This window comes from Grampus griseus, assembly GCF_964374135.1.
Source record: "Grampus griseus genome assembly, chromosome: 9".
Lineage (NCBI taxonomy): Eukaryota > Metazoa > Chordata > Mammalia > Artiodactyla > Delphinidae > Grampus > Grampus griseus.
In genome coordinates, this window is record NC_139003.1 from 13927904 (window position 1) to 13940451 (window position 12548).

Below are 12548 nucleotides of genomic sequence, written 5' to 3' on the forward strand. Positions count from 1 at the left end.
ATGTGTGCAATTTTTGAGATTATCTATGCAAAAGAGTTCTTGACAGAAGATATATGCGTAGTGCCATTTGTTCTCTGGACCTACTTCCAGGTGGGAGAACGCCTTGGCAAATGCCACAGTGATTCATGACTATGTTACATAACTCTATTTTGCATTCTGGGTTGAACAACTTGGATCTGTTGCAGGTACAATACAATTAAATATGAAATTCATTATTCGAAAATATTAACTAGAAACAGCTTTTACGCAATTGTAATTTGAGATGTTCTATTGTTTGGGAACACATCTGTGCAGGGCTGTCATTTGGGGACATAAAGAGGTTGTTGATACCAGATCTGATTGTCCCTGATGGAGCATGAACCCCCTTCCACTTTGAACCTGATATACTGGTGGATTTTGGAAACACACGTCAAGGAATGCAAAACTGAAGATCTGTGGCTGCCTTCCCAGCTGGGTGCTCATCCCCCACCCCCAGTCCAGCTGCCCCTAGAGGTGGACCAGTCCCTAGCATCCTCGGCCTCGTTCTGTCCCAGCCAGGATGGACCTTTTGTCCCCAGCTGATAACAGGGATTGGGGCTGGTTTCTGAGTCCTGGGCCCCACATCATGCTCTCACTCTTAGGACTGGTTATCTGCACATGACTTTTTCCCCAGGCTCCTCCCACTGAGGCCCTGCTTGTTCTCCTGCCAGACTCTCTTCTCAGGGCCCAGATCACCCCCTAGTTGGGCCCTAATGTCCACTGACAGGCCTTCTTTTTTTTTTTTTTTTTTGTGGTACGCGAGCCTCTCCCGTTGCGGAGCACAAGCTCCGGACGCGCAGGCTCAGCGGCCATGGCTCACGGGCCCAGCCGCTCCGCGGCATGTGGGATCTTCCCGGACCGGGGCACGAACCCGTGTCCCCTGCATCGGCAGGCGGACTGTCAACCACTGCGCCACCAGGGAAGCCCGACAGGCCTTCTTGATTCCTGCTTTAGTGGACTCCTGACCACCATCCAGCCAACACCTTCTCTGTGGGCAATTTTCTCCTGGACCGTCCAGTGATTACTGGAATGGGGAGTTGTCAATTTCTTCCCCTTTCAATGCTGTGCTTTGCTCATCAGCGGGAACCTGCTCTGTCAGCACACACAGCCTGGTCGGGTTTCCATGCCCAGACATCCCAGGGAATGGGGCGATTTCCGGTCCCTAAGCCATTCCCTCCTGCCGCCCCACCTCTTGGAACTAAGCCATCCACTGGGCACACCTAGCTAAGATAGGGCATCCACATAATTACTTACTTAGACATTTACAATCAATGCAGAAATCTTAGGGAGAGATGTTTTATATTGTCAACTAATTATGTTTTGATAAGGTTTTTAGCTTGTAAGATTCTGGTAATGCTTCAACTTATGATTTTAAAGAAGAAGGAATGACTATCGAGCAGCAAGGTCTCTGCCCAGGTCCACATAGTGCAAGAGCCCCATCCCTGGAGGAATAGTGTTTCATCTTAGATTCTACTGCAGCTGACAAAATCTCTTTTGTCAGAAATTTCTCAGAATCTTAAACCACACTGGAGCAAAACCAGGGGCTTATAAAATTTTTCTAATGTAGACTTTTGGAGTTGAGTCACCTAGTTTTGAACTGGAAAGGATGTCAGATATCATCTAGACCTTTGCTTTTCAAATTGCTCACCTTGACTCACTAGTGGTTATGAAACCAATTTTGTGGGTTGTGACCAGCTTGTATTTGTTTTGTTTTTTCATGAAATAGAGTAGAATAGAACAGAGTAGGAGAATAGAATAGATCCAAGTGGATCTTTTATAGTAAAAGATATTTAGTAAAACTTTTATTTCAGGTGTGTGTGTACAGGATCATAATGTGAAATATATTATTTACTGAGGCTTATAATTAAACAAAGTCACTGATCTAGTTCAAGGTCCCTCGTTTTATATCTGAGAAAACTGAGGTTCCAAGAGGGGAGGTGACTGGCCCAAATCCATTAAGCTAACAGGTGGTAGATAGAAAGAGAGTCGGAGCTGAAGTTTAAACCCCAGTTTTCTATTGTAAGTTGGCATGCTCTATTTGACGTTATTCTACCCAAACAAGAGGAATTAAATATAGGCTCTTGGTCTTTAGGAGAGTGGGTCACAAAAACTTGGACAGCAGTAGTCACTAAAATATGCAGCAACCGTCACCTGCAGGTAGAGTGAAGATGGGGGGCAAGAAAGTGGTGTGAAATAAGGGGTAAAGGAGGAGGTCAGAAGGCCAGAAAAATGGGTACTCTTCAGAAGGGTCTTTGGATGAAGACGAGGAAGAAGCCTTAAACCATAAGGAAGAAGGAAGCTTTGTAGTAATGAGTCTATTAAAGTTTCATTTGAGAAAACTGGGGCTCTAACAGAATTCTTCTTACTCTTTTTGGTCTAAATCGCCTAGTTGTCTGAGGACCATTGTTCTTTCGATAATTCTACCTGTTGGGCTCTGCATTTGGATCAGTGATAACAGTCAAATATATTCCTGCTGGCAACTTTCATCCTATTCTCAATGGCCTCCTAGAAAACAAATCAGCCCATTTTGTCAGGGTATTTGCTCTTATAAAATAAGGTGCCCCCTAAAGTACAGTAACGCTTTAATAAACACTCACTTAAAAATGTAGCCTAAAGGGCTGAGTGTTAGCGATTGATCTATATTGACCGGTGAGCCTATTGATATTTAACTCACTGAAATGATTCTCAATAATTATGACATAGGGACCATCAGGTGTCATATTCATTTTGGTTTCAGACTCAAATGACTTGAAGCCAGTGATCCTAAGCTTTGCTTTCAGCACTCATAAAAGATTCCGCTTTTACCAAGCTAGGGGACCCCAATATTGCCCCCAGTCTAGCCTTATGGCCAGAAATGTGAGGATAATTTAGGATTTCTGTACCTCATTCCACAGTTTCAAGGGTACTGTGGTTTCTCAGTGATCATGGTGTGTTTTCATTTTCATCAATTCCTCTGAAAACGGAGTTGCATTTTTAGGTCACTCAGTAAGTGAGTCTCATTCTGAGGCGTGCACTCCCTATTAGCAGAAACTTAAAAGTTTGACTTCTGCGCATTGTCTGGGAGGCAGTTTTGCAACTGTGGCTTCACTTCAACCTAAGATTTCTGCCTTTCTTCAACATCTATGATTCTATGGAGCTCAGTCCAGTTTAAAAACAAGAACCACCTCCCCATACCAGCTGCCCAGTGTGAGTCTGAATACTTGTATTTTTTCCAACAGATCGGCCATAGTTCCCCCCCACCCATCCTCTCCCTCATTTTCAAGTCCAGCATATTCAGATGCCTCAGTGTCTTCTAAAGCAAAGAGCAGTCACGTGACAAAGGGTGCAACAGGCTGAGTCCTTAGGGGCCTTTCAGTTCCCAGAGTTCTGGATCTATGGAAGTAAGCCAGCAAACCTCCCACGTGTTGATGACAGAGACATATGACTGCATTTAAGTAAACCATCTCTATGTGGCTCTTCAACCTCATCTAAATAGTACACAAGCACGATGGTGAAGAGCGCTTACGTGAGAAGTTTTCACACCTTAGTTCCGGAGCACACGCTCTCCTCCTGGAATGGAATCTTAAATGAGCCTAAAAAAATGTCTGAACGATCCTACTGTTATCTTTGCTGATGCCACATGTTTTTTCGTATGTATCCCAAAGTCCTCAGCTTCCTCATTGCCTGGTGACAAGGTGTTATTAGTTCATACGTGCTGGGTAGTTAAATAAAACATGGTGCTAAGAACCTCCAAGTTGGAGGCATATGAGACACATCTACCTCCTGTGGGCGTGAACTTTGGGTCTAAGTGCCGGGCCCTTTATGCTAAAATCTTTATATTTGCTAAATTGATTTTTTTTTTTTTAAGTGCAGAGACCTAAGGTTCCCTGGGAGATAGACTGCTTTAGATTCTGATACTTACAGAGATGTTCTTAGAATACTCTGTTGCTGCTAGGTATAAGAAGGTGCTATAGGTACCAAACGAGAGTATTCAGCGTGACACTAGCCTATGATCAAGCAGAAGAATGGAGCAGAGAAGTCAGAAATACATATAGGAACCAGTAAATGATAAAAATGACATTTTAAATCAATTGGGAAAGGATGCATTTCCAGAAGGAACGCCACCATCTGGAAACAATGAGGGTGGATCCCTACCTCCATCCTTACCCTCAAATAAATACCTGGTGGATCAAATATCTAAATTTTTAAATGAAATAAAAAATACTAGAAAAAAATGGAAGTTTAAACATATATATCCTTAGTGGAGAAAGCCTTACTGGGTAAGATACAAAATGTAGACACCATTAAAATAGGTTAAATTCAATAATACAAAAACAAATGTTTTCTGATGGGAAGAGATACACAATAAACAAAGTCAAAGATGTGATAAAAAGGAGAGAATGTTTGCAACATATATTAAACATAAAGGGCTATTTTTTTTAACGGTGAATTATTACTGTATATTGACTGAAGCAGGTTGGTAACATTGCAAGTCTTTTAAAAACCCATTTTATTAAAGTATAATACACTTATATACAGAAAAGAATCATATACATTATTGAAAAGTGTACCGATCATGAATTTTCACAAACTGAACACTCCCATCAGCAACTAAGTGAAGAAGCAGAAGATTTCCAGTGACCCAGACCCCTCGTGAAGAGCTATTTTCTTTCATAAATAAAGAGCTTCTACAAATAAATTAGGAAAAGATCAATAACCCAATAGAAAAGTGGCAAAGGATTCTTCAGAAATTTTAAACCTATGAAAAGATGCTCAAACTTTCTCATAATTAGAGAAATGCTAGTTAAAACTACCATCAAATGGTAAAGATTTAGAATTGTGACCACACATTTTTAATGTGTGAGGAAACCAGGTGCCTTCATATGCTTATTTATGGGAGTGTAAATTGCTCCCTAGTGAGAGCAATTTAGCTATATTTACCAAAATAAAAATGTAGATAATCTTTGACCTGATAACTCCATTTCGAGGAATTTATCCTACAGACATCCTTACACAAGATAATAATGATGTATACACAAGAATATTCACTGCTGTATTGTTTATAAAAGCAAAAAGCATTCATCAACTGAGAACTTGCTTTTAAAATTAGCATACATCCATACAGTAGAATCTTTAAAAAAAATAGAACAGCATTTAATAAGAATGAGTGTGTTGAAACGGAACAGTTTCCCCAATATCATTAATGAACAAAGCAAGGTGGAGAACTACATCTGTCATATATTATTCATTTGAGTATTCAGAAATTGATAACAGAGTTTGCTTCTGGGGGAACTGGCTGAGGGTACGAGGTGGGAGTCCATTTTACTTTTTTTCTGTGTCTTTGTACTTTATGAATTATGTGCAATGTGTATGTTTATCTACTTACAACCTGATGTTCTAATGGGAGTTTATAAGATTATTCAACAAATCTGGCTTGATGAAGGGATGGATACAGGAATCAAATGGAGGGGCATGGGTGATGGATACCAGGAAGCATGGAAGTCAAATTCAACAAGACGGAACTGAGGGTCTACTAGAAATCAAGATGAAAGCGATGCGGGAGGCAAAAAGAAATGGGGATGAGGCTAAATAAAAGAATAACTGCAGAGCTACCACTTACAGCAGAGATGAGATAAGGGGAAAAGGGGCTTTGGATAGGAGCCTTTAGGAGTTGCACGTGAGCTGAACTTAGGCTGCTGTGTATGTATTTCTAAGTAATTCACTGTAACAGCACAATAAACGCTTGTCATCCACTGGTTTACAAAGTCAGTCACGAATTGGAGGGAACATAATCTCTATCCTGTTTACACTCAATCCCAAATGTATGATGATTATGTTGATACTATTCTTTTAGGGTTTGGGAAGGAATATAAATCCAGTTTGGGGCTCAATCTCAGACTGAAGGAGTTAACAAGTAATCATTAATTGAAGGTTATCTAAAGCAGTAAAGCCTTTCTTTCTTCCTAATATGTTGCCAGGGGTACATTAGTCCCCAGCTTACCTGCAGTTTTGCTTTCCCTGGTTTCAGTTACCTGTGGTCAACAGTGGTCCAAAAACATTAAGTGGAAAATTCCAGAAATAAACACTTCATAAGTGTTCAATGGTTAAGTGTTAAAATGTTCTCAGCAGTGTGATAAACTCCACTCGCCGAGGATGTGAATCATCCCTTTGTCCAGCATATCCCGCCCACCCATTGGTCACTTAGTAGCCAAATCAGTTTCCAGATCGACTGTCGTGGTATCTCAGTGCTTGTGTTCAAGTAGCCCTTATTTTACTTAATAACAGCCCTACGGTACAAGAGTAATGATGCTGACAATTTGGATATGCCAAAGAGAAGCTATAAAGTGTTTTCTTTCCGTGAAAAGGTGGAAGTTCTCCACTGAATAAGGAAAGAAAATAATCCTGTGCGGAGGTTGCCAAGATCTACAGTAAGAACGCATCTTCCGTCCATGAAATCGTGAAGAAGGAAAAAGAAATTTCTGCTAGTTTTGCTGCCACACCACAAACCGTAAAAGATACGGCCACAGTGCCTGATAAGTGCTTAGTTAAGATGGAAAGGCATTAAATTTGTACAGTAAGGTATTCTGAGAGAGAGAGAGACCACATTCACATAACTTTTATTACAATATATTGTTATAATTGTTCCATCATTGTTGTTGTTAATCCTTACTGTGCCTAATTTATAAATTAAACTTTATCATTGGTATGTATGTACAGGAAAAGCATGATTTACATAGGGTTCAATACTATCTGCGGTTTCGGGCATCCACTGGGGGTCTTGGGACATACCCCTCGAGGGTAAGGGAGGGGGCTGCTGAGCTAACGTGCAGTTCAAGAGCGTTCTAATCATGAATTGTGAAGAAAAGTTGTATAGGTGTGCATGCCAGCCCTCCTGCTTTACAGTCAAGTTCAAAGGAGCCAGAGACAATGTGCATAGTTTTATTTGCACAGGGCCTAGCAAAGAAGGCAGCATAATTAGACACTGGGTGAAGACACTGGATTCTCAGTGGTGGTCATGGTGATGGTAACAAGCATTGGTGCTGTCAACCCCTCTCAGCAGAAGGCTTCTCCAGCACTACCTTCCTCAAAGCAGGAAAGGGAAAAGGGGAAGAAGCAGGTTTCCAGTTTGGGGACCCAAACTCTGACTGAGTTGCTATGGTGACAACAGATAATAAGCATAAATAATCATCAGGTTTGGTTTTCAGGTACAGAGTAAAGAGAAGACCCTCTCTGCCCATATATTCTCCCAACGTATAGTACTGCCCTGTCATCTAAGGACACATGCATCTCTGTATGGCATCAACTGCATGGGGTTTCACTTGTCAAATGAGGAATCAATCTACTATTTCAATTTTAAGGGGACCAATATGGGATCAATGATGTTTCCTAATGACAGAAGGAGTCTAAAAGTTAAGACAATTCAAACCAAATCATTTCCTAAAAGAAGGATCTTTCATTGATCATGGTTCATCCTTGCCATTCCCAGTCAGTGAAACCATTTTGTTCAAATTTAAGCAGTAACAAAATCATTTTTAGGGCTAGAAAGGACCTTAAATATAGTCTAGTTCAACCCTTTCATCTGAAGAGGTGAGCATACTGAGTCTCACCCAGGTTACAGAGCTCAGACAGGGCTTTACCCCACCACTGCAGTGCCTCTCAATCCAGCAGTGGACACGTTGAAAAAGAAGTTAGCGTTTTAAGTAAGGCTCATCATTTTTTCTAAGGCAGAAAAAGTTGATAGCTTTGTATGAAGAAATTATGCCATCACCTTTCATTGTTTTCCCTTTTTACCAGAGTTGATACTGCAATTTCTCTCTCTACAACCTCACTTGAAACCATTCTCTATGATTTAAGTTTTCTTGAAACGAAAAGGGTACCTTGTGTTAAAGTTGGAGGTGAAAGTTGATTGGACATCCTGTTGTCAAGGAAATCAGTTGTTTCTCTCTCTCTCTCTCTCTCTCTCACTCACTCACACACACGCACGCACACACACACACACACACACACACAACCACCACCACCACCACCACCATCACCACCACACAATCCACCAGTTAATACAGTGCAATTTAAACCCTTCATCTGACATTTAAAAATTACTTTAAAATACCCAAGGGCTGTACTCTGAAAATCTGTACAGAAGTACTCCAGGGAGGTAATTCCTAGAACTCAAACTCAGGAAGGCCTTTATCTAATTCTGGGGAAGCCACCGTCCTTCTGAGTCAGTGCTATGTCTCAGAAATGTATGAGACAGTCTCCAAGGTCAATGTCAAGTCAACTGCAGAATGAGACTGTTGGAAAGATAAGTTCTTGAGTACGTCTTATGCTTAAAGCAGGAAGCTATGAACTAAAAAAAAAGTAAGTAAAGACCGAGCTAAAAGGCGTCTTAGAGAGTGAGGTGGAGTTCCCTATTACTAAAAATATGCACCATCTCCCCACTCTTCCTTTAGAGGAATACATCTCCCTGCTCCATCAGTGTCAGGCTTGGCCAAGTAACTTGTTTTGGACTCACTGCACGCGGAGCATGCTTTCTGCCTTGACTTTGGGTTTGGCCAATAGAATGTTAGCAGAAACTTAAAATGTTCTTGCATTTGGGGGCTTGCTCTCTTGACCCTTTGCCTTCACCATGAGAAGAGCCTGCCCTGGCTTGCCTGCCATTCCAAGGAGGATGAAACAAGTGTGTGGAGCACAGCTGCCCCAGCTGGGCCTGGCCTAGATGAGCCACCTCCCTAGCTGAACCTGCAGAAGCACCAGGAAGCCCAGCGGAGCTTCCCAGCGAGGCGAGCTTAGATCAGCCAATTCCAGCCAACCCTTAGGCACATGATCAATAATAACTTATTGTGTTTAAATCACTGCATTTTGGAGTAGTTTGTTATCCAGGAATAACAAACTAATCAGAGACCATCCAGTAGAATATCTTCATGTACTACCTTTGCAGTGTTACATAGTAAATTAAAGAGTGATAGCAAACTGAGGAGAACTTGGCCAAAACCATGGATCTCCTGGCATTTCCACAAAGAATACAAGTGAATCCTTTTTGAAAATCAACACTGGGGGAGCAGGCGTCATGTCGTGTGGATAGAAGGGCTCACAAACCACTGGACCCCGTTAGGATATACAGTAGGGACACCACAGAATTTCGCTGCACCTAAAAAAGTTATCAGAGACCTGAAAATCTGGAAAAGAACTACCAAAAATCATCCATCCAGTAGCTGAGGGAAAATGTCTAGGACTCCAGTGTGGAAGGATGTGTGCTGAGAATCAATATGATTCAAGTCTGTTCAGTCTTGAATAGGGTAAATGGTCTGATCATGGGTTTGTTTGTCAGATTCTCGAATTTTCTTTTTAAAGAAGCATACTCTGAAGCATAAAGGGGGAAAATACGGGAAACATCAGGGGAAGGCCTCTATTCCTTTATGTGGCTGAGAATTAGGGTGACCATGTGACCCAGTATATCCAGGTCAGTCTTTGTTAGTTTCTGCCGTTGTCCTGGGGTAATTGGGAATCGCATCCCCTTTAACTTCCAGATGTGTACTGTGTCGGATAACAGATTATATGGCCATATAGCTGACAGCATATTTTACAGGTCCAAGTAAGGTTTAGATAAGTTCGTGGGGAAAGACTTGCCATGGGTTGTCAAGGCGAATTAGACTGAGGTGTGGAGGGCCATTGTGTCCTTTGCAGCACACCTTTGGCACAGCGGTGAGAGATGGTCAGGGCACCCAGGGCCTGACTCAGATGGTCAGGGTTTAGAGGCTGGGAAGTGGTGCTTTTCAGGCTAGCACCGTGCACACTGGGGACCCCTGGGGTCTTCTCTAGGAGCCCTGTCTATACTGCTGGGCACTCGCTTTGTGGATCCTCAAAAGTTATAAACACATGCCACATTCCCGTTCTTGTCCTTCCTTCCATATCAATTTAACACACACAAATCAAAATATATGGGAGAAGAATGGAGTTTCCCTCTTACCCACTCAGAGGTCCGTATTGCTTTCTGAGCTCCATCTGGCTTTCCCAGAAACCCTGCAGCAAACAGAGCACTGTAGTAAGAATCAGATGAAACAACATTTCAAGTATTCAAACTTATTCAGAAAGAAAGTCTGGAATAGTGAGAACACAGTTACATAAACAATAAAAAAGAATTGAAGTTATATTGTTTTCAAGTATTTTGGAGTATTAGAATAAACTAGTTGCGTGATGGGCTTCCCTGGTGGCGCAGTGGTTGGGAGTCCGCCTGCCAATGCAGGGGACGTGGGTTCGTGCTCCGGTCCGGGAAGATCCCACATGCCTCGGAGTGGCTGGGCCCGTGAGCCATGGCCGCTGAGCCTGCGCGTCCGGAGCCTGTGCTCCGCAACGGGAGAGACCACAACAGTGAGAGGCCCGCGTACAGCAAAACAAAACAAAACAAAACAAAAAACACTAGTTGCGTGAAAAAACAATACTGCCAAGAGAAAGTCTCAGTCAGCTCTGCTTTAATGGACAGAAGAGATCATCTGTACTTATCCTGTTTTTGTATAATTGCTGCTAAAATATTTGAAAATTTTTTGCTTTCTCAACTATGTTCACATTCTCCTCTGCCATTTGGTTTATATTATTATTTTGGGGGGCCAAACCTCTTTTGACAGCCACTATATGCGTAAACGTCTGCTGAGTGTACCCAAATGATCACAAATTCTGAATTATGATCCAAGTTAAATTTTAACTAAAATCAACGTATTCAAAGCATAAGAACCTTAGAGCGACTTTATATATTAGACACACTTTGGGGTGGGAAAGGAGGATTCCTGGAGATATACCTGGGGTGGAGTAGGGGTAGAGGGTCAGAAAATGCTAGACCCATTGTGCTGTAGGGGTGGAGTATGTGTGCAGATATACACAAGGGGATGGTGTGGGTGAAGGCTTGGAGATGGCTGGATCCATCGTGTTGTGGGAAAGAAGTAAACATGAAAATATTCTCAGGTTGGGATGGAGCCAGTGGACAGGAAAACGCTCTAGACTTGTGCTGTGGGAATGGAGTGGTCAGGCAGATATACGACGTGTGGGTGAGAGTAGAGAGTTGGGGGGTAGAAGAGGTGGGTGCTCTTAATGGAAATCCGTCTCAGGCTCATTAAATCTACCTATGCCGTCTAAGCTTGCCGTCTATCAAAGAAAGCTCATGTGACTATAGAAACGGTCAGTGAAATAACTGTGTTCTAGCAAGAACTGGGCAGGGTTTGCAGCTACAAGGATGACGAGCAGAAAGGGAGCATATGTGGAAATTATCCAGAGGCAGGGCACAGTGTTCTTGTCACATCGACGGGAATACAGCTTTCCTCAAAATGCTGAGACTAAATTAATTACTTGACTGAAGGCAACTGATCATTTCCCCCCAGAAATATGTGACATTTATTTGCTTTAATTTCCTATCTGGTCTGTTGTTCTGTTTTGGTACTTAGAAATGTCTTCACACTTGCTCCAAGGAGCTCATGGGGAGCCCTGATGAGATGCTGTTTGTGGGCTGAAAGTTGTGACCTGGCCACCCCTGAGCTAGAGAGGAGAGAAGGAGGTGTTTAAAAAGAATGCTGGGAAGAGAGAAACAGCAATGAAGAGTGGAAAGAGGTGTTGGACTGAGAAAGGGACAGAAAGGAACAGAAGAGAAACTGAGATGGGAAGGAAAAAGGACAGAAATAGTCTATGTTATTTTCTATCTAACGCCAGGGGCCAGCCTTTCCGGGGGCAGGGGTGGGGAAATCCTAAAGAGATCTTCAGGGGATATTATCAGGATTGGCCCCAATTTCATACTTCCTGCCTTTGTTTGGCTTAGTGGCTCTTCACATGCAGGATCTGTAGGCTCCTGATGTCGGGTCTGGTGGCAGCACCCCCAGGAGTTAGCAGAATAAATCATCTGGCTTCTGAGAAAACCCAACGTGAGAAAAAAAAATAACCTCCGAAGATAGAGTCCTGGGCCCCTATCTCCAAATGCCCTCTGGCATTTCCACTTCCATGTTACTTTGGCAAATCAAAGGTACCTCCTTAAACCAGCCAACCTCCCGACTTTGATTTTTGTCAACTCACGGCCATTCTCCCTTGAATCCTCCACACCTAATTCGCCACAAGAGTTACTAATTTTGCCCCCGCTGTTCTTCTCTTTCACTCTCATCTCCACCCGGGCCAAGCCCTCACCACTTCACATCCAGACAGACCTCAACAGCAGTTGGATTCTACAGACCTGACCTAAATCCTCCCCCTTGCAGAGAAATCTTCCTCTTTGGTGTCCCCCTCCCCACTTCTATGCACCAGTGATGGGACATGCACAGTTCTTCACTTGCCTTTCTGGACTGTCAGTGTTCTAGCCTGTCTCTCTGTCTCTCTGTCTCTCTCTCTCTCACACACACACACAGTGGTGTTCCCTGGCACTCCCCAATCTCCTCTTTCTAGTCCATGCTGCTTCCCAAGCTGTGCCCTCTTTCTCACATGGTGCAATCACACACGTCATTGCTCCCCACCTGGTGTGTGTGTCCTTGTCTTTGTGTCTATCGCTCCTGCAGATTCCCTCCTCCAGGAAGTCCTCCAGG

The 12548-nt window shown here is 42.8% G+C and overlaps 1 protein-coding gene across 1 annotated transcript in view; it reads right to left on the reverse strand.

Moving 5' to 3' along the window:
• The window catches only part of TBXAS1 (thromboxane A synthase 1), a 151073-nt gene that overhangs the window by 102582 nt on the left and 35943 nt on the right, over nt 1-12548 (reverse strand). Inside the window, exon 3 of the mRNA XM_082662137.1 lies at nt 9965-10017. Within this exon, the coding sequence (XP_082518263.1) occupies nt 9965-10017 (53 nt within the window). The remainder of the gene's footprint in view (nt 1-9964; nt 10018-12548) is intronic.